We start from the raw sequence: 23,010 nt of genomic DNA on the forward strand, positions 1-23,010 counted from the left end.
AGTATTACCTGTCTTTTTATCCTCAGTCCGGTTTTAGAAGCAGCAATCATAAAGGGTTTTCCTGGTTAAGAGAGGGCTGCCTGCCGCAAGGGGAGAGGAAAGGTACAAAATGCTAGCGCAACACTTCCCATCTGCTACCTAGGGCATGTTGGAGGGAGGAAGAGGGAGAGGGTGACTGACTGCAGAGGAATTGGGGCAGGGATGCATCATCACCAAAGGAGATTTCCGATTACATTTTCTGTCAAGTAAATGATCCTCTGCTTTGCAAATGTTATCTTCTACATCCGAAGGCAGAGAGCCATGGAGGCTTCATGCTTGGACCTATACATCAATTCCTTGCCACTCCACCCCATGGAAGCTGTGATGGGCCCTACAACCCATGACCAGCCCCACCAGAATCCTGGGGGTACCAGCAAGAAGGGCCACTTCCTGGCCATCTAAGATGCATCATTTGGTCCCAACCCACCTGGAGCAAAGAGGAATGAAGAACACCAAAGACACAAGGAAAATATTAACCCGAGAGACAAAAGGGCCACATAAACCAGAGACTCCATTAGCCTGTGACCAGAAGAACTAGATGGTACCCCGCTACCACCAATGACTGCCCTGACAGGGAACACAACAAGTCCCTGATGAGCAAGAGAAAAGCAGGGTGCAGAACCCAAATTCACATAAGACCAGACTTAACAGTCCGACTGAGACTAGAAGAACCCCAGAAAACATGGCCCCCAGACTCTCTGTTAACCCAGAACTAAAACCATTCCTGAAGCCAATTCTTCAGACAAAGATTAGACTGGACTATAAAACATACAATAATACTTATGAAGACTGTGCTTCTTACTTCAAGTAGACACACTAAACGGGCAGCTCCTGTCCAGAGCCAGGATAAGGCAGAAAGGGATAAGAGCTGGGTGAATGGACATGGGAAACCCGGGGTGGAAAGGATCACATAACAATACGTGTATAACTTTTTATATGAGAAATTAACTTGAGCTGTAAACTTTCACCAAAAAAAAAAAAGCACAATTAAAAAAAAAGGCCACTTCCTGGGTTAAACCAGGACAGCTTTGGCCTCTGCCTCAACTTGAATAGAACCCACGCCTTCCTACAAGATTGGTTTTCCTGAATTCAATGCATGTTGTATTCTGGAGGGATCTGTGCCTCTCTGAATTTTTTGCCTATAGCTGGTTTAAGAGAAAAGGAGTTTTGAGAAGGAGAACCAGGAAAGCACAGGTCTACAGATGCAAACCACCTTCTCCCTGGTTTCCAGAGCTCAACTCTTGCATACTCCCTTGGAGAGAATTTTCAGGAGCCACCGCCCTGGAGGTTGTAACCAAAACAAATGCAATCCATAAGAAACCACAGGAGGAAACTGGGGGAAGAATAATTAGAAGGAGAAGAAACAGGACCCCTTACAGGGTTCTCCACCCCCTTAAGCCAAGTCTTCTTGGCCAATGATCATCTAATTTCTGTTACCAATAACCAATGCTGGACTGGTTTGGGGTCCCAAGCATGTAGGGTCAGGACTGTAATATGGTATGGTTCCTGAATGACAAGCCTTGCAAAGGGGACACACAGAATGATGAGCAACACTGGCCAGCTCATTAGCCACTTTTTGTTTTTAAGGTCTAATTTGCAGAACACCCAGGGGTGTCTGGCTCCCACCAGTCTCTGGCAACTGGTGAGCTACTGGCTCCATTGTTTGGAGTGGCCTGATCAGCAGGACGACCTTATTCTCTCTCCTCAGAGCAAGCACTGCAGATGCACCCCTGGGCCAAACACTCCCCAGCCTCATCGAACGTGATCCCTATAAGGCCACTTGACAAAATTTCCACAGCCTTGAGTAACGGCATTATTTGGCAGTCTTTGCAGCTACAGACCAGCTGTCTGAACACGAATACCTTCGACAGGTCTACTTTTCAAGTTCACCCAGAAACCAAAGGCTTAGAGCCCCCCACCCCCAACGTCTTGAACTAAACCATTTCTGTTGGATTGAAGCATTTTGTCTATCTTCCTTTAGGGAGATGAAGTCATGGTTTGCAGAATTAGACTCCTAACAGCTAACAGGTGATGGGTTGAGGCTGTGCCAAACTCTAAACACAAACCTTCAATAGGAAAGAGTCAGGGGCTTTTACAGAGCTGTTTGAAGCGTCTCATCTAACAAAAGAAATATTGCAAATAACAAGCAGAAATCAAAGAAAAGCAAACGTTCACATAATCCCAAGGAGAAAACAGATATTTGCTACAAAGCCAACAACATGACAAGGAATCTGTTTATTTTATTTCTTTCAATTCATCAGCCTTCCATCAGCAGTTCATTGAGTTCAGAACTGTTTTACACTGTTCCGGAAGGCCTTAACCCAATCAACCCCAATTGGAGGGTGATGGCTAAGAGTTTCCTGCATCCTGACCACACCAACTCCTCCTCCAATTCCCTCAGAGTTCTGAGTGTTTGCAGCCACATCTCGGAACCCATATCCCACCTTTTCACCAACTCGGAGTTCCAGGGCCTCCCTGGACCACAGCAAAGCTCTCCAGCCTGCCCGCCCCAGGCACCTCAAAGGAATCAGGGATTCCACAGAGAAAATAAAACCTACAGCCATACTGGAAGTGGTACTTTATGTGCAGAATGCAAGGTATTTTGCAAGAATGAGCCATCTTGTTGCTTCTCCATAGATGGTTCTGAGTCTGACACAGACGTATCCATTTCTGTGAAGCCCCCACATGACAGAATCCTCTGTAGGGCACAGGAACTAGGAGAGCTCAGAAGCCATCATCTGGTCCAGTCTCCTGCCTTCTCCACAAAGTCCCCCAGTGCGATAGAAACACAGCTTGTGAGAGTCTCTAGAGACTTTACATAGGCTGCTAATTGTTTTTCACATTTCAAAGTAAAAAATAAGGAATTTTACATTTAAGCATAACAAAAAGAAGGTATTATGATTCTTGGCAGGCATTACCTTCATCTAACCCAGACCAATGCCTGATAGCTTCCCTGTGGGGAAAGCCCTTCTCTCCTTTACCTCAATCACTGGTACTTCTGGTTAAGCTCATGGGCTCTGTCTTCAGTGGAGGACAGTAACCATGAACAGCACTATGAACAGAGAGCCCAGGATCTGCTGTCAGGCAGCCCAGATTTGAATCCCAGCTCTACACTTAGCTCTAAGACTTCGTCAAGAGACATCTAAGCCTCAGTTTCCCGTTCTATGAAAGGGAGATGATCATTGTGGTTACCTCATAGGCTTGTGAGGATTAAACGAGTTATCAAAGTGAGATGATTAGTACAACCAGCACCCAGTAAATGTAAGCTACTATCAGAGGCTGGAAATCCCCAGGTGGTGCAGGTAAGCAACGACTACTAAATGTAAAGGTTGGTAGCTCAAACTTACCCGAAGGCACCTTGTAAGACAGGCCTGGCAATCTACTTCCAGAAGGTCACAGCCTTGAAACCCTACGAAGCACAGTTCTACTCTGTAACACATAAGTCGCTATGAGCTGGAATTGACTAGACAGCAACTGTTTTTTTTTTTTTTTTGGTCTTATTATTGAGGCTACAACCATACCATTAAAAAAAAAAGTGTAGCAGACTTTATTTCTAGAGAGAGAGAACTATAGTTTCTTTTCCTCAATTTATTCTACGTAAATAATTGGATGGATGGATGGATGGATGAAAGGATTTGTGGGAAAACCAAGAGGAGGAGGAGAAAGGCAATCGAAAACCTGGTGTTTCCTTCCCCGATAGTTTACTTTTTGCTGTTACACTTAACAGTTTACATATGTTTGAAAAATGCACTTGAACCCGATTAACCTCAGTGCTGCCAGATCTGCCTTGATGGAACACAGCACCCAGGCGGCCCCCCAGGCAGTCTCTGTCTTGGGAAGGGGTCTGGGCCTTTGTCTGAGCTCAGCAGGGTGTGCATGGCAGGGGCAGACCAGAGTGGCCAGCTGCTGAGGCAGCAGAGGTCACGGCCCAGGGAAGGAACTGGGAAGGAAGACGTGCCAGGGAAGGCTCAGAGGAGCCTGACCACCTGTGCTAGCAGCTGGGCGGAGCCCCCTGCCCCACCAATCACTTGCTTTCAAGGACTCTACGTTAATTTACAAGGAAATGGTTAATAGGTATGTTTGTTTTGATATGGAAAATCAGAGCCATTTGTTCTTAATTCATCTCAGGAAGGGGTGAACAATCAAGAGATGTCTGCTGGAATGAAATGATTTGAAGAGTATGATGTAAAGAGGAAACTCGTCTATAAGGGCCCCGACATGGTACCATCTACCAGATGGACTTTGAAGAGGAAAAACAAGGAGCAGAACAGTGTGTCGGGGGCTGCCGTTGTGCGGGGGGGGAGGTGAGACCTGTGATCCATGATTGCACATGATTTTGAGATGTGGGACCGCGTTTGCCTGGTGGGAGTGAAACTGGAGACTAAGGGAGATATTTTGCTCTATGCTCTTTTGTGCTATTTGAATTTACCTGCTGCACATATGGAAACCCTGGTGGCATAGTGGTAGGCACTACTAACTAAAAGGTCTGCAGTTCAAATCCACCAGGCGTTCCTTGGAAACTCTACGGGGCACTTCTACTCTGTCTTATAGAGACACTATGAGTCAGAGTCAACTCAATGGCAAAGGGTTTGTTTTGGTTTGGGGCACATATTATCTTTTCGAAGTATAACAAGTAAAATAAAAATGCAGAATGTATGAGTAGAAGAGACCATGCTACATGCTATATGACAGCACCCTCCTGCCCTCAGACACATTCTGTCCCAGCCTGCTCAATCCTGCTTCTCCCAAAAAAGTTCTGAGCATATGAAAACTTTTTAGATTCCCTTTCTGTGGTTGACTGTAGAGCAATAAGAGTGTGTCATAGTAGGGGAAGCGCACAACAGAGACTACCACTCCTAGGGTTATCTTTACCAGCCCTGCCCTGTCTGGTATATCCCATGCTGATATGGGGTCCCAAGTGGATATCCCATGCTGAGGGATGCTTGTCTAAGGATTTGCTAAGCTCTGTCTCCAAGGACTCCACTCCCCTTCGCTAAGGGCGAACTGAAGGGGAATGGGCAAAAAAACTTCTCACCCTCCAGGCCCTCCTCAGCATCACTAAGCAATATGACCTCTCCACACCCAACTAAGCAAAGCTCTTCCTGCTCTGAGGCCGTGTGTGGCTCCTCATGGCAGCCCTCTGGCCACCTCTGGCCATCTGGGTGCTTTTCCTCCAGGGCCTCACTTATCCTGCTGCTGCGATAGCCAGTACCTCTGCACTGACCAGAGTTCTCCTTCCCTGTAGCTCTGCACAGTCATCCCAGCTACCATCACCTTCTTGTGCTCACACCCATCTCCTGGCCAGCTGCTCTCGACTTCCCTCATCCCTGTCCATATCTACCTGTCTGCCAAGGCCCATGTCCTGCAGTCCCTGTCCTCCCTCCCATCCTAGGCCATAGGAATGTCTCTGGCCTTTGTAGGCCCACACCATGCCCCCTCTGACAATCACTCGTGACTACCTCAGAGCCTGTCCCCTCACAGGAGTCCAGGTCTGGCTCCTCAGCTAGGCTGCAGCTTCATCAAGGAGTCAGCCTTGGAGGACTGGGCAGGTACCAGGTACTCCTGAGCGGTCAGCTGGCTGATTCAAGACTAAAAGGAAATGCAAAGCGGACTAAGTGCTCCGGGGCCCCAATTCCCTTTTTAATTGCCAAGGCTTCAAGCCCAGTAAAGACCTCGTAGGAAATGCTCTTCTGAAGGTGGGTTACTGTGCTGGGTGACCTCGGACAAGTTATTTAAGCTCTTTCAGCCCCGATTTCCTCCTAAGCAAAATAGGTGGTTTCAGGAATCAGTGAGTCACCATATGTACAGCATGAAGCTGGTGCCCGGTGCACAGTAAGTGCTGAGTACATGGCAGATGTCTTCTAACTTAAACTGCTCCAACTTTGCCTCGACCTAGCATTACAACAAGCCACAATCTGAATCTGGAATTGAGACTGTCAGGCCTGAGGTGGTGGTGGGAGGGCAAGAGAAATGATGCTACTTGTCTTAGTTATCTAGTGCTGCGATAACGGCAATACCACAAGTGGATGGCTTTAAGAAACAGGAGTTTGTTCTCTCACAGTTTAGGAGGCAAAGTACAAATTCAGGGTGCCAGCTCTAGAGAAAGGCTTTCTTTGTCGGCTGTGGGGGAACGTCCTTGTCATTAATCTTCCTCTGGTCTAGGAGCTTCTCAGCATACAGAACCCGGGTCCAAAGGACGTGCTCCGCTCCTGGCTCTTCTTTCTTGGCGGTAGGAGGTCCCTCTCCTCTCTGCTCACTTCTCTCTTTAATATCTCAAAAGAGATTGACTCAAGATACAACTTAATTCTGTGGCTTAAATCCTGCCTCATTAACATAACTGCCTCTAATCCAGCCTCATTAACATCATAGAGGTTAGGATTTACAACACATAGGATAATCACATCAGATCACAAAATGGTGGACAACCCCACAATACTGAGAATCATGGCCTAGGCAAGCTGACACACATTTTGGAGGGATACAATTCAATCCATAGCATTACTCAAGTTAAGTACCCTCATTTCTGAATGAACAGCAGATATTGACTTTTAGTAGTCAATATCCAGATTTACAGAGGCAACAAATAAACCAAAGATTAGCCAAAGACTACCTCAGCTCACAATTACCACAAGAAACATCTATCAGGATATTGATGGCAAGGGAAGGCAATAGAGTAGCCATTCCCAGAGGCCTGGATTTCCACATGGCTCCCACAGCTCCGCAGGAAAGAAACCAGGAATTCTGGCAGGCGATGGGCCTTCTCTAGGCCCAGAATGTTCCCTTATAGACATATGGGGGTGACAGTTCGTCTCCCCAGGTTTCCCCTTGTCCTCTTTGAGCCCTAAGAGAAGACAACTCAGCATCAGACACCATCACAGGCCTCTGGCAAAGCTGGCTTTGGGTACCAGGGAACACACACCTTTCTGGCCACTAGGTGGGAGACACACTTGGCTCCAAAGGAAGGAGGTGGGGTGAGAAGAGGGAGAACAATGAGATGGTGGGGGAGGGAAGGAAGGAGCCAGGGTCAGAGCTGTAGGCTGACTTGAGCAGCGTGACAAATCCAAAGAGGGTTTGTGTCTTCTTGGCAATCAGTACCAGAGGGGGCGATGGGAGGAGACAGATGCAGAGGGAGACCAACTGTGATTAATACCCTTTGGGCTTGTCTTCTTGCTGGGACTTATTTATAGCTCTGAGGAGTGGCTTTTTGCTTTCATGGTATTTTATTCTGGGTTGACTAGACATAGAAACCCTCAGACAAGGGGAGGAAAGGAAGAAGACTATAAATATGTTTTATTAACTGCTGATAATTTAAAGGGAAGATAATGGGAGGGGAGATATTTACAGTCTTCTTTCTCCTCTCAGTAAGTAAGTTCTCTTGGAAGCTGCTCTTGATGGTCATCCACAGAGGTACCCCGGGATACCTCCCACCCCTCCTGGGATGCTCCTATCTTTAATCATGTGGGTGGTTCCCGGGTTTCTCTGCTTTTCAAGGTATAGCTGAGACACCCTCAGTGGCTTTTGTGACAGAAGAGATCAGCCCTTGAAACACTTCCCACTCCCTCCTGTTTGCTAGCAGTCACTAGTGGCCCAGCCATTCACCTCTTTCAGGCCCATGATGCCCTGCTATTAATCCTAAGTATGCCTCATTAGTAACTTCAGGGATCAGTCAGGCTCTCATCCACCTGAATTTCTGGGCAGCATCTGATATTACCGCTACTTCTGCTCCTGAAATTCATCATAAACAACTCACTGATAAAGAACTATTTACCAAGCATCTGTGGGGTGTCAGGCCTTATGCTCAGAGCGGGGTATATAACATTGACAGGATGGGGAAGACGTAGCCTCAGCCCTGGGATCATGTTGCTAACTGCCTAAGGGCTCTGTCTAACCCTTAAACTCGGGTCTTTCCCTGGAGCTTGTCCTGGGTGGGCTCATTTACACCCACCTTCAGGCTGAGGGCACCCACATTTCTCTCTGATGATTTCTGGTTCGCTTTCAGAACTGCCCTGCCTCCTGGTTCCCACTGTTGGTGATGGCTCCACCCCCCACCCACAGGTCCACTACAGACCCTTGGGGAGCTTATCTAGCTCTCCTTCCACCCCATCACTGCTCACGTGTAACCTAAGACCTAAGGTTCCTTTAACAATTAGTTATGAACCTTCACCTGAGACTTTCTCTAGATCTTTTTGCATATGTGTATATTTCTAGCCAGCATGCTCCGTGTTAGAAGAAGGAAGACACTCTGTCGCTGGCAGGACCAACAGTAGCATTTTGGGATTACTGACATCTTTTTCTCCCACCACGGTCACCTGCTCAGGGTTCTCTGGGAACTGACTTGTGTTCCTGGGACCATTCTGCCCCCGAGGGACATGGTTCCGATTTGCCAAATCAGCTAATAAATCTTCATGGTCTCAACTTCCATAAAATTCACAATCCATAGATACATACATGCTTATTTCTGCATAGAACATTTTGGAAAAACATAAGAAAGAGCCAACTTTAGTTGCCTTTAAAGAAGAGAACTAGGGGTCAAGGATGAAAAAGAGACTTACCTAATTAAAAAATTAACCAAAAAAATAAATAAAATCCCCAATGCTATAAAACCCATACAGTGGCAAGGAACCACTGCAGCCTTGACTATTTTCAGGTGGAAATGAAACTTTCCCTTTGGAGTATGTTTAGCCTTGAGGATAGAACAGGTGTTCAAGTGGGTGGGCTTTTATGCCAAGCACGTTGTATTGTGACTTCTATGAACATGTTTATCACTCACCCTGCTCTGTGGGATCTAAAAGGACAAGGGCTCCCAAAGCTGCCCCTTCCTCAGCTCAGTAAATAGCAACTCCATCCTTCTGGTTGTTCAGGTCAAAAGTCTTAGAGTTCTTCTTGACTCTTCTCTTTTTTTTCATACCCCATATCCAATCTATCAGCAAATCCCATTGAATCTACTCCCAAAATATATCCAGAATCAGAACACTTCTCACCTCCTCCACTGCTATTTCCCTCATTCAAGCCACCATCACCTTTTGCATGGATTGTCACAAAAGCCTCCCATCAGGTCTCCCTCTTCTCTCTCTGTAGTGTATTCTCAGTGCAGCAGCCGCATCATCCTTTTGAACTGCTCAAAGCTCTCCAACGCCCCTGTTTCATTGAAGCAGAAGCCAAACGCCTCCCATTACCTCTCTGGCCTCACTTCCAACTCCTTACCCTCTTGCTCACTCAGCTCCTGCCAAAACGGCCACACTGGTTACACTCCAACATTCGCACTTGTTTCATCTTGCTGGAACACTTTTCCCAGCATGCCTTTTGTCCTCATTTCCTTTTCAGCAAGGCCTTCCCTGACCATCCTGTGAATTTTACCATGTGCAACTGCTACCCGACTCCTTGGCCCTCCGGGACCCCTTCGCTGCTTTATTTTCCACAATTTATTTATCATCAACTGACATACTTTTGGTGTTTGCTTCTTTATTCTCTTAAACTACAGGTGGGTAGGAATTTTGTCTCTTCTGTTCAAGGCTGAATATCCAATGCTGACACATCACAGACACTCAATAAAAGGTTGTTGACATCAACAATGATTCTCTTGATGCCCAGCACCCAGCCTGGCATCTTGCACCTGATCAGGCTTGGTAACTTCCACAAACAGTGACTACAGATGCACAGCTAAACAAGTAAACGAAGCACTGCAGTGGTCAGGCAGTGATTAAGGACGGAAGTGCAGGGACATTTTCTAAGGCACTGGTCTGCTTTCATATATTAGAACAAATACCCAGGATCCATGGCAGGCAATGCTGAACTATAAGGCTATCATCCCAGGAGAAAGCAGCCCCATGATGGACCCAGAATCCAGGCAGGCCTCATCTCACAGTCTGGAGGCAAGACTGCAGGTTGACTAGTAGAAAACAAGAGGAAGGTGAGGCAGGATCATATATCCTCAGACTCTCCCAACCAAGATTGTGGCTCAGATTTAATTAAGTCAGTGAGTATTTACTCTCTGTACACCACATGTTCCCATTACCCTCCCGATTCACTATTTCTTGGTGTTTCATTTTTTAGATTTACTTTAAATAAAAAGAAAACCAGAATATTTTAGAAAGATATATAATAAACTAATAACAATGATTGCTCCTTGAGTAGCTATGCAAAAGAGCTGGGAGGGAGTCACACACTTCACTCTATACCCTTTGCATCGTGTGACTTTTACCATGGGTATATGTTACTTGTTAAGGAAAAATCAGATTAAATTTTAAATTAGGGAAAATTTACATTATTAAAGAAAAATGAAATTCTACAAAAGTAAAAAGATAATAAAAGACCTACCAGATATGAGAAACGTAAAGTACCTAACTAGACAGACCAATGGAACTAAAAAGCAAGTCCAGAGATGGCCCTAATTATATCTGAAAGGGTTGTATATGATAAAGGTGGTACCTCAGGACATCAGAGAAATTCTACTAATTGTGTTGTAATAACTGGGTAACCAACTGGGACAAAATAAAGTGGATCTCATACATTAGGATAAATTCCAAATGGGCCAAAGTAAAAAATGAAAACATAAAAATACTAAACGAAAGCATGAGGGAATTCCTTTTCTAAGAATGATTCAAAATCCAGCAGAAATAAACTTATAAATACATGAAATATTATAATTATCCAGATGAAGAATATAAAATAACTATGTGTAATACATTTAAGAGAAAACTTTGAAAACAAACAAGGATGAAGAAAGACCAAAATGATTCAAAAAGAGCTAAATAAACATTCTAGAAATGGAAATTATCGTAAGAGAAATTAAACATTCAAAAGCTAAATTAAACAGCAGATTAGACAGTTAAAGAATTTGTAAATTGGAAGACAGTTCTAGAAGACAGATCAGATGTAATTATCTAGAAAGTAGTCCAGAGAGACAGAGATAGAACATATGAAAGAGATTAACAGACACAGAAGATAGAGTGAAACACCAGTGTATGTCTAACTCGCGTTCAAGAAGCAGAGAGAGACTAGTATAGAGGTACTATTTGAAGAAATAAATGGCTGAGGACTTTATGGATGCAATAAAGACACATTCAAAACACAGAGCCTGGGAAAGTTATTACCAAGTGACTCTCATTCTAAAAGATGTACTTCAATCAGAAGTAAAGTGATCCTAGATGGAAGATGTAACATAAAGAAGGCACACTTAGATTTGGTCACACTTTTTTTCCTTGCCTGACTCCAGAACAGGCTTTGTGATGCTGTCTGCTTTTCCACTGGCCTGAGCAAAAGCAGAACCCTTAATATGGAATTTGTCTACCCATCTGCGGGTCCTGATGGCAGACATTAAAGTTGCAGATTGTCGTTCAAAGGGAAATTGTGAAGCAACAGTGAGACTCCTTGACCAATGAGGATTTGTAGGCAACGCAGTTTATCTTCAAGAAAGCAAGGAGGCCTTCCCCTCTTTGCTCCAGGTGATAAGGTTCAACCCCTAGCACTGGGAGATCACTGTTCAGCGAAGTGGGCCTAGATCACATTTACACTCTCCTGGATAATTTCACGGATTTTTTAGACAGACTGGACGAAGGACTAGATAAAAACTCTGGGAGCTCTACAGCAGTTTCATGTCCCCCTGGAAGAAGTGTTTCCTCAAGCTGTGCGGCCACCTCCATATTTTGGGTCAGGTAGTAAACGAAGTTTTGTGGTAATCCCACCCCTTGGCTTCCAGGCTCTAGCCTTGAGCCCTGAGATCTGACCTGCCTGAGTCCATTAACTTTCTGGTCATTTGACCCAGATCATCAGGGAACTGTTAGAGCAAAACAATACTGAATTGTTTCTGCTTCAAGTGCTACTTGCATGTTGATCCGCCACGGAATCTATCTATTGCCCTTGGGAGACTGATGGAGGACTGACAATATGGCATATGTGGGGAGTGCCTCGAATTACTTCACAATTTTCTTACAAGGTTATATATAGTGGTGGTCTGAATGAAGGTCATCAATAAACCTTTTGCCGTTGAGTTGATTCCGACTCAGTGACCCTACAGGACACAGCAGAATGGCCAAGGAATGGCTGATGGATTCGAACTGCTGACCTTTTGACTAGCAGCCAAGATCTTAACCACCGTGCCACCAGGGCTCCAAGATCATCAATAGCAGATGTTAATAAAAACAAATAATTAGGCTAAAATCTGACTTTCTTTCATATACACGCACACATACAAACAGCACTTGATACCAGCTGCTACCTCTGGGCAGTGGGATTATGAATGAATTTTAAATGAAATTTTCAAACACAAATTACTCATATAACCAGAAAAGGGAACATGCATTTAAATACAGTCTGCACATACTGGGTACCCACTACAGTAAAGTCTCAACTTCAGTGTTCCCAACTTTTTTCCAGTTGCAAGCCCCTGGGGCTCCTTAAAATTCTCAGTCCTCCCTTTCTGCATTTTTTTAACTTGAGGAAAACGAGGTTGGTGAGGGGCTTTGCTGTGCATAGTAGGCACTGTGGGATGCTGAGAGGCCCAAGGCAGCACAAACGCTCAAGGACGTTCTAGCAAGGGTTAGCTGGGCCCTGGCCTGAAGAGTTAGTCTAAGGTAGGGGTCATCATGCCAACAGGCAAGAGATGCAGGAATTCACTGGGACTTCTAGCATCAAAGAGCTGAGTCTGACTGTCCTCTTCTTCCTGTTCTACTTTTAGCTGTGTGAGTTCAGGACACACGGTGTCCCGAATGGGAAAATTGTAAAGAGGCCTGGTACAATTACTTATTTTCAAGGTAGGTGGCAGAGCCAGTTGCAGCTCTGCCCACCCCAACCTTCCAAGCTCAGAGGATCCTTTCTTTCCCAGGCCAGAAACACCAAATATGAAGGATATTTCCTGAAATGAGTGTCTGTGTAATAGTATGTGTTGCTGATAGGAAAGGGCTCTCCCTAGTTCACTTACAGGGATGGAAGGGGATGGATCATGGCCCAGTGACTAACACCAATGGGATAGGCAACATCTGACCCGAGACATAGATCAGAAGTTAAACAAGCTGAAATTTGGGATAAAAACGATCCTTTTATTAGCCAAAACCAGGCACAAGGTGTATTTTTAACAACTGCCCCTTTTCCTTGAGGTTTTATTGCAGAATGCAGTCAGGCTGGGCCTCATCCAGTCTGTAAAGTTGCTATAAGATAACCCAGGGGACCCTGCCTCTTCCCCACATCAGATACTAGCCCTGTAAACTTCACAACAGCTAGTGAAGTACTCACAGGCAGATTCAGATTGGAGCATCTGCTACCAGAGGATGCTGGGGGTCTGTCAGAAGAGTGTGGAGGTTCTGGTCATTGACCAGAGACAGGGGATGGGAGACCAAGGTCTAAAACATGGGGAATAGGGGTGTAGGAACTGTGAAAACAGAAAAGAAGGTGTAGAGAATTAAGAATATGCAAATCCAGATGTTTTCATTATTTTCTAGATTAGATCCAAGCAATGCAGGAAAAAAAATAATATTTTAGCCAGAGCCTTGCCCTATCTGAGAGGTGGGAACACAATACTATGACACTGGGTTTTTAAACAGACCAGAGCTTAGATATCCAAATCAACATATTTCTTAAAGTGGTCACACTGGGCGGATCCATGCTTATTACAAAGATGTCGACATTCAGTCTTGAGAGCTGGCAGATACTGCTTTTCATTCTCTTTAATGTCAAGAATGTCAAGAAATCCTTTGAGAGTGGATTTGATTTTTGCAAACAGTCTTAAGTTACTAGGAGGTAGTTGGTAGAATAAGGTGTGTGATGAGGCCATGTAACAGGGTTTCTGGACAAAAAAAAAAAGAAATTAAGCTTTTTCTCTCAGGTATTGGGTGACCTGCTCCAAAGGCACTTCCTTCCAGGGTAAGTTCCTTGAAGGCAGAGAATCTTGTCTTGTATCTCAGTGTCTGCATTGCGCCTAGAGTGTGATAGGCCCTCCCGAAATGAATGCATAAATGATTTGGGAGGTATACAGCTTCCCAATGTGGCAACACTTCTCAAATATTTAAGTACTTTCTATGTGGCAGACCAATACAGAGGAGGAAGATGTGGGCCTCCTTATCTATCAGTCAAACTTTGTGCCTCAATGGCACACAAATCCAACCGAAGTTCATTCCTTATGGCAGCCATTCATTTTGCTTCTTTGCTTAACCCTCCTCATAGTTGCATTTCTCATGAGTTTAACTCACAACACTGTTCCCTACACTGTACGGTGCAAGGTGTTTATAGACGTTCCTTGAAAAGGGTTTTGTGATATAAGTTTGGGAACCGCTATGTATCTCATCTCTGTCTCCTAGGAATTCACAGCAACACCAGCATCTTAAAGGCTCTGAGAAGCCCTACAGTAAAGAAAGCTGTTTTACTTAGTGGTTCCCAAACTTAAAACTAGTTTCTCTACCGAGGAACTCATCAGTTATTTGTATACCCATCTCCAAAGAGTGCGTGTGAATCTACGCAGTCCCTGATTTCAGAACCCTGTTTTTTGTTGGAATACCTCTTAAATTTCACCAAAAACCTAGGTTCTGCTGACACAGCTTGACAATGTTGAGCCAGAGCGCCTTGGGTCCATAATTTAAGATCATCAGTTCATAAGTATACTTGTTCTTTGACCTTCCTAACTATCCACACGCTTCTCATTCCCCCCTCCCTGCCCCACGCAGTGGGAACTCAGGTATTTTTAATGTACCCCTTGGTTCTGCCTTATTCCCCTACAGGTCTGTGTTTTTGTGTGTCCCCAACATCAATGGAAATTCCACTGCGGCAAAAGCAATGTCACGTGCTTATTTCCTATCTCCTATTTTACCCCCATTCCCAGGATGGTACAGTGCTGCGCTGGGCACAGGGGAGAGGCTCCATAGAGGCTTTCTGAGCAGAACTAAAGTCACATTTCCTTTAATTGTCATTAAAGGAAAAAGCACCACAGTAGTATGGGGGCAAGGGTGACAGCTGAGCAAAAGCTGCCTCTGACTGCCTCAGTTTCCCCACAATGACACTTATTTTTTTTATCTATTATTCATTGAATTCCTAGTATGAATGCTAACTGAATACTTTAGATACAGGAGGCAGGAGAGCAGAGTAAGGTCCAGACAGCCAGAGGAGACAAGCAGACAGCACCACATTCCTCAGGAAGAGGCTCTGGGAAGAGCCCAGCAAGGCTCCAAAGCCAGACACACAGAGATTTGGGGAAGGAGCTGTCTGGCTGCCAGACACAAGCTTGGTCCAGATGTTGCCTTTTCCTTTTAAGTTTGGCAGATGATTGGGCTCTGCACCCAAGAGGAGAAACAGATGCCAGCTTCAAGTTTCAGAGCAAGATGCAAAGCCACAACGTCCTCCCCACATCCACTCCAGCCTCGAGCAGACCTTTAGGAGGAGCACTTGCATGGCCCCTGACCCTTGAAAACATGCTCTTCACTCCTCACCTAGGTCAGGGGAGCAGACAACTGGACTCTGATTGCCCCTGGCTTGCAGGGCCATCACCGGTTCAGACACTCTTGTGCTGGCTGGTCCTCAGCTTGGCCTAACAAAGGCCCAGGGCTGAACAGGCTCAGCTCCTGGCTAACCTGGAAAATCCCACAAGAAAGTCTACATGAACGTGCCAGAAGCCCAGGACAGAGTGGTCCTCAACCAGACAGAAGAGTTTAGTAACAAGGCATCTTAAGGTGTTGGGGAGGATAGAAACTTTAGGAGGCCAAGACATTCTGCAGGTCCCTGGTGAGGTCCAGTGGGTTGTGGCCAGATGAGCAGGCAGTGACAGCTCCCACTGCCATGCCAAAGGGAGGCGGGCACAGTCACCTCTAGAGCCAGAAGAGAATTACTGGGGATGCACGTCCTCTGCTGCACTTCCCTCCTAAGGTTAACTGTTAAGCTTGAGCACTTCCAGTGTGCCGGGGACAGCATAAGCACTCTCTCATTCAGCCTCATATCAACCCTATGAGACAAATGCTGTCGTCCTCATTTTATAGACAATAACACTGCAGCATGAAGAGGTAGTGACTTGTCTGAGATCAGCGGTAAGAAGTGGCAGGTCTGATTATGAGCAGCAGGCAGGAGGGAGAGGGAAAGGAGGGCACAATACTTAGGGGACACCGAGCTTGTGTTAAGGGGTAAAAATTTGGGAATAGTTAAGGATGAGGGTTGAACGACATTAAGAACACAATTAATGTCAGTGAATTGTACAGTGAAGATTGTGGAAATGACAAATGTTTTGTTACATATCTATTTACCACAACTAGAAAAAAAGAAGTGGCAGATCTAACACCAAAGTCCACATTCCGAAGCACTCAGCTCTACTGCCTGATACCACTCAACATGGTATCAAATAGTGGTCCCCAGAGCTGTCAGCAAGGAGATGTCAACTCTCTGCTTCAGAACCACTTAGCCCTAACCCCAAACTCTACTGCCATCAAGTCAATTCCGATCCATAGCAACCCCATAGGGTTTCTAAGGCTGTAAATCTCTACAGAAGCAGACGGCCCCGTCTTTCTCCTGAGGAGCCACTGGTGGTTTCGAACCTCCTACCTTCAGTTGGTAGCCGATCGTTTTAACCACTGCACCACCAGAGCTCCTTACTTAGCCCTAGGTGGGCCCTAAAGCTCAGCATTCCTATTAGCAATCCCTGAGCATCAAGACCCCTCCATAACCCTCCTACTGGGCCCGTTGTGTCAAAGAGCATCAATGTGGCACAGTCCATCACCAGTCTGCATTGTACTTGCCACCTGTAAGAATCTGGGCTGAGCAGAGAAGAGGAAAAACTTTTCACAGGACCCTCTAGGTGACAACTAGACAAGGAAGGGGGCTCTAGTTAACTGGTTAAAGGCCCATGGAGTAGATGCTCCTGAGCCTGGACCAGCCACCACTTGGAAAAGCCAGCTTTCGGAGCCCCTTTGGAAGGCAGTGGTATCTAATAGGACAACCACACAGCGGATGTGTGTGGTCTGGGTCGATGCAGGGGTGTGCAAAGAAGACCCTGCAGAGCAGACCCTGTGGGGCCTGGCAGAGCATGCACACAGACCACGGCCTCGCCTGCACGGAAAGGTGAGAAGAGTCCCAGGCTCTCACAGGAGGGTGGTCAGCCAGCCGGAGGTAGAAATGAGAACCTAGTGAGGAAAAGCTTGGTTTCAAAGCACTTTCTCACTTATGTCACTTCATCCACACAACTACCCCAAGGGCTTGCAGGCTTGTCCACATTTTAGAAATAGGACTCCTACAGTTTAAAGGTACAACGTGATTGCTCCCAGATCATACAACTGGTAAGTACAGAGTCAGAACGCAAATCCAGGGCTTCTGACTACACCGCTGCATGCTTTCCACAGTCTGTCTCAGATCCTACACGCTGAGCCTGTGTGCTTCTGAAAACCCAGAATTTGTTCTAGCCCACACTACATCAGGGATCCGCAGCCTGGCATCAGGGGTGGTGGCTGCCAGGCCCCCTGTTCCTCATCCTCAAGCCATGTGGCCCGGGAATCATAGGGAACCGCAGGGCTTACTGGGGAGCAACAATCCAAAAAGAGTCAGGACCAAAGGCCAACCCAGGAGGGAAGCCTGAGGTACAGCGGTTGGGCTGGGTATCACTAAGGTACTCAGATTCAGCAAAGAAAAAGTACAACCTGTCATCAGTTCCCTTGTGTGGCAGAGACATCAACTGTCTCAGATTTGATAAGCGATGGTGTACCCCCTATCCTGCAACCAAAAAAGGGATCTGGATGATAGAAAGGACACTGACGTTGCACTTGGCCTAATGACTGTGAGCACCCCAGGGACAGGAGTTATCACGGTACTCCAGTAACTAGGGCTGGCTGGGTTTGCACAGCACATCAGCTTCCCCATGATGTGCAAAGCTCTTGCTCTCACGGCAGCCTGGAGTCGGTAGAGCAGGTACTATTGTCTTCATCTGAGTAAGGAAATTGGGGCTCTGAAAGCTCGGTGACTCACTCGAGGTCCCAAAGCATGTGAACTGCCAGGTGAGAACTTAAGTGCTCTCTGCTTCCTACCCAGTGACTTCTCCCCTGGATTCCTGGCTGACTGCCAATGCCATGATGGCTTTCCTGGGTGTGTCACCTAAATTCTGGATCTCCATTTCCTTATCTATATAGGGAGGAGAATCATGTACAGGTGACAGGGTGTCCAACTTGGTGTGCACCCACTACCAGGATTGCATGGGCGTGATACCAACAACAGGAGCCAAGCAGAGGTCAAAAGTCTCAAAATGTGTGCAGATGCCTGGTGACTGTAATACACCAACCAATTCTTGTGTCCAGATGCTTTCAGCAGAACGCAAGAGCTTTACATCCCTTGTGGCTGTGTTTGCTGTGGGGGAACCCTTGGCCCTGCCTATTGAGACACCTGGGAGAACAGGATGCTACCCAGCTCTTCTGCTGCCTGACTTGGAAGAGGCACTTTGTCTTGCTGGGTCTCCTCTTTCCAGCTGTAGGAGGTTCCCTCCTGCCATCTACAGACTTTCCCTGATCATGCATCGAGCAGTAAGTGGTAAAAGCATTAAAACTGGAAAGCAATATTTGGGTCCCTTTCTCAATCTCTTACTGTACCGGCTGTATGTGGCCTAGGCCAGTCCTTTTATGCTTTGAGGCCTGGCTTTCTCATCTCTAAAAATGGGACTGGTATCCCTACTCAGCTGCCCTCCCAGGATTTTTAATGAGCCACAAATAAGTTATCTGTAAAAAAGACCAAGGACTCCTTGCAGAATAGCTGATTTCAGGACTGTGGCAGGGAAAGTTCAAGGTGAGACTGAAACATCTTATTGTGTCTGTGCAAGAAAATGCACAGAAGCTGATGGAGACATAAAAAAGGACATAAGGATCAACCTGCAGAGGGCTCAACCTAGACAAATCTGAGCACCAAAATGAATAGGGACAGGAATGGGTTACAACCCACTAAATAAAACAATCCATGAGCCTAAAAAATAAAAAGAAGAGAAGGGCAGAGGGAACTTTCTTCTTGACAGAAGAATGGTAGCTGATGAATGCAGAAGGAACGTTGGAAGCGGGAAAGTCACTCTTTTATTACCACCACAGTAATAACAGGCTCAGGCTGGAATCAGCAACGGATGCTCAAGCCATTAGGTAAGGAACTATTGTGGTAGAGAATGTTTAGAATCTGGCAGACACCATCTTAACCAAATGACCACACTCAAAATCACCAATAATAGGGCACACAGACATCCCGTGCCTCCTAACGTGAGGCACAGAGAAAGACTCAACATCACTTCTGCAATTCTACCGCCAAAAATGTTTAACCTGAATCTACTCGTGAGACAAACCCACATTGAAGGACATTTCATAAAGCAACCGGCCCGGACTCCAAAAATGCCAATGTCATGAAACCATAAAATAAATAAATAAAATCTAGGGAGCTGGAAACCCTGGTGGCATAGTGGTTAAGTGCTATGGCTGCTAACCAAAGGGTCAGCAGTTCAAATCCGCCAGGCGCTCCTTGGAAACTCTGTGGGGCAGTTCTATCCTGTCCTATAGGGTCGCTATGAGTCAGAATCGACCTCGACGGCACTGGGTTTGGTTTTGGTGGTTTTAGGGAGTTGTTCTAGATTAAATAAGACTAAAGTTATGGTGTTGGCGAAGGATATTAAATATACCATGGACTGCCAGAAGAATGAACAAATCTGTCTTGGAAGAAGTATAGCTGGAATGCTCCTTAGAAGAGAGGATGGCAAGACTTCATGTCACGTACTTTGGACATGTTATCAGGAGGGACCAGCCTCTGGAGAAGGACATCATGCTCAGTGAAGTAGAGCTTCAGCGAAAAAGAGGAAGACCCTCAATGAGATGGACTATCACAGTGGCTGCAACAATGGGCTCAAGCATAATAACCATGATTGTGAGGATGGCTCAGGACTGGGCAGTGTTTCGTTCTGTTGTGCATGAAGTTGCTATGAGTCAGAATCGACTCGACGGCACCTAACAAAGGAACCAGATAACCAAATACAAAGTATGATTCTGAAATGGATCCTGAATCAGGAAACAAATGAAACTGTATATTATTGGGACAATTGAGATTTCAAAATGAATCATGTAATATATAAGCCAAAAACATACATACATACATGTACACCCACATACACAGGTATACACACATAGGGTGGGGGGAGGAGAAGATCAAGCAAAAGAGGCAAAATGTTAATAACTGCTGAATCTAGGTGAAAGTGCTCACTGTATTATTCTTGTAACTCTTCTATAGGTTTAAAATGTTTTAGAGTAAAAGAAAAAGGTCGTATCAGCCCTGGAAAAGCTACCAAAACTGCGGCCATCTGTGCCAGCGATGACACAGGCGTACTCACCTGTCAGGTACTCCAGGACAGCAGCCATGTACACGGGTGCCCCCACTCCAATCCTGTACTTGGGGTGGCCTTTCTTAATGTACCGCAACATCCGCCCCACAGGGAAGATGACCCCTGCCTTGGCGGACCGTGAGGTTTTGGTGGACTTTTTCTTCCCACCCCGGCTTGACATGGCAGTGGCCCTGGAGATGGGTCAGCGAGAACACTGTGAAGGCAAGAGAACACCTGTCAGGATTACTGGGAATTGTGCACCTGGACCCCTTTTCCCCATCCACTCAGCCGTCTGGAAGCACAGGTCCTGCCGGCAGATGCCACCGCCCGGTAGCCACTGAGCCTGCTGACCCCAGTGCTCTGCTGGAGTGGTCTGGCTTCCGAACACAACGGCCCAGCTTTTCACATTTTATATCCTGACACCAATTTTATTGGCCACTTCCCTTTAAGTGTTACACTGACAATGACTGCTTTTAAGTGCCTTGCCTCTTGCCACACGATGTAAAAGTGAGATGACTTGGCCACATTCTATACACTCATTTAATAATTGCATTTTCATACACTTGAGACTGGAGTTATAAATTTGTCGAAGCCTCCATAAAACAAAACTATGTCACCAGCCCTGAGAATGAAGATGTAAGCCAGATATTTGGTTCCTTGATGAAAACAGTGTCCCCAACTTATGATCCTTGATCTAGGAGAGGTAAGAGTAGCTTACAGGACTTCAGTGCACAGCCATGTTGAAATAAAAGGCCCCCTGAACACTTCCAGTCCACTAGACAGGCCATCCAGAAGAGGGAGAGGTGTTGGGTCTTTTCCTTCTCTAGACCCTTCCCCCAACCCCCACCCAAAGAGCCATCCCATCCTAAGGAGGCCCCTTCTCAACACCTCTCATGCTGGTCCCTTCCTCTCTGCCCCACTGGGACTGGGTCCAGGTCATCACTGTGGTAACCAAATGATCACAGAAGTCTCCTGAAAAGGTCTCCCCACTGCTAGCCTGTAACTCCTCTAGTCCACCTTCCACTCTGTCTTTGTGCACACAAATCTGAATATGCTATGGCCCTGGTCCAAAAACTTTTTGTGGCTCCCCATGATTCCCAAGATAAAATCATGCACTCTTGGTCTGCCATGCAATGCCCTAGAAACCGCTGTAGCTTTGCCTCGTACCACTTGTAGTTTAAACTTGGACAAAGGGAACCACACAAGGTTCCCCTCAAATGCCTGCTTCTTTTCTCCCTGCCTTTGCAGCAGTGGTTCCCTTTGCCAGGATCTCCTTTATCCCTCACACTTGTTTCCTGCCCTCTGCCAAACCTGCAGGTCCAGCTGCTCCATCCTCAGCACCCATGCGCCCACACCACAGGCATATGCTCCTGTCTCTCCCATCAGACTGCAAGCTCACTGAGGGCTGCCCCTGGCTGTATTCCTAGCGCAGTGCCTCACAGTAGGGTCTCAGATGTTTGCCAAAGGCATCCAATTCATGCATGCATTCACATCAGGAACTAGGCTGGGGAATGAAGACAACAGTGTACAAGACACATGTGATCCCTGCTCTCCCAGAGCTAGTGAGAGAGAAAGACAACAAATAACCCCACAGTCATTTAAATTATAATCCTAATGACTGATTCAAAGAGGAAGTTTAGGGTGCTGGGTGAGGGCATAGGAGGGGGCCTCAGCCTCATATGGAGCACCAGGAAAGCCTTCCCTAAAGGACATTTATGCTCAAACCACTGAACCAAATGGGCAAGCCTACCATTTACCTATTGGTAAACTGGAGAGGTCAAGTCCCATGGTTCATGGGCTCCTCCAGCTCCAACAGTCCATGCCTCTATGACTGTAGAGGCTACAAAGCTAGTAGTTCTTGTTATTCTGATGAAGCAACCATGACTGTGCCAGGCTGATCCTACTCTTCAGAGTTCTGTGGGGGTGTGAGCAGCTATAGCCATGCACTACTGTGGGGAGAGAGAGTGGCTATGAGGGAAGTAGCTGTTGAGCATCATGGTTAACAATAAGAGTTCCAAAGGCAGACTGGCCTGGTTCAAATCATGGCTCTGCCACTTACTGCTATGTGACCTTGGGTAAGTTACCTAACCTGAGTCTATGTTCTCATCTGTCAAATGGAGATGACAACAGAATGGACCTCAAGGGTTAGTGGGAGGACTGAATAAAGAACTGCATGTAAGAGGCCTGATTCTGTTTAACAACAAACAAAGGGGCCTGATACTCCTTATTGAATGAGTTCTCAGGAAAGTTAACAAAAACAATGGCAATGTGTATAAGATTAAAAAATAATAATAATAAGGCCACCTTTTTATGGAACTCATCTTGGACACTTGTATTGGTGCAGGTACGCTAGCTGCTAAAACAGAAAAACCCTGAAGTATATTTCTCGCTCATGAAAAATACAAGATGAATTTCCATGCTTGGTTGGTGCTTCTCCACCACATGTTTCACAGATCCAGACTCTTCCCTTCTTGTGACTCTGGCACCTTCAACATGCGATTCCCAGGTTTGCCAAGGAAAGGAAAAGATCATGAAGAATGACACATGGGAGGTTTGCATGGGCGAGGTCTGGGAGTGGGACATATTACTTCCGCCCATGATCCACTGACTACCACTTGGTCACATGGCCACACCTAACTGCAAGAGAAGCTGGGAAATATCCTCTAGCTACTTGTTCA

The 23,010-nt window shown here is 46.1% G+C and overlaps 1 protein-coding gene across 5 annotated transcripts in view; it reads right to left on the minus strand.

Annotated features, from left to right (window-relative positions):
- The window catches only part of LOC126069982 (core histone macro-H2A.1), a 75,671-nt gene that overhangs the window by 46,439 nt on the left and 6,222 nt on the right, over positions 1–23,010 (minus strand). For all 5 annotated transcript variants that reach the window (XM_049873694.1, XM_049873697.1, XM_049873699.1 and 2 more), the window contains exon 2: positions 20,342–20,546. In XM_049873694.1, the coding sequence (XP_049729651.1) occupies positions 20,342–20,513 (172 nt within the window). In that variant the 5' untranslated portion in view covers positions 20,514–20,546. The remainder of the gene's footprint in view (positions 1–20,341; positions 20,547–23,010) is intronic.

Source organism: Elephas maximus, chromosome 2 (genome assembly GCF_024166365.1).
Source record: "Elephas maximus indicus isolate mEleMax1 chromosome 2, mEleMax1 primary haplotype, whole genome shotgun sequence".
Classification (NCBI taxonomy): Eukaryota; Metazoa; Chordata; class Mammalia; order Proboscidea; family Elephantidae; genus Elephas; species Elephas maximus.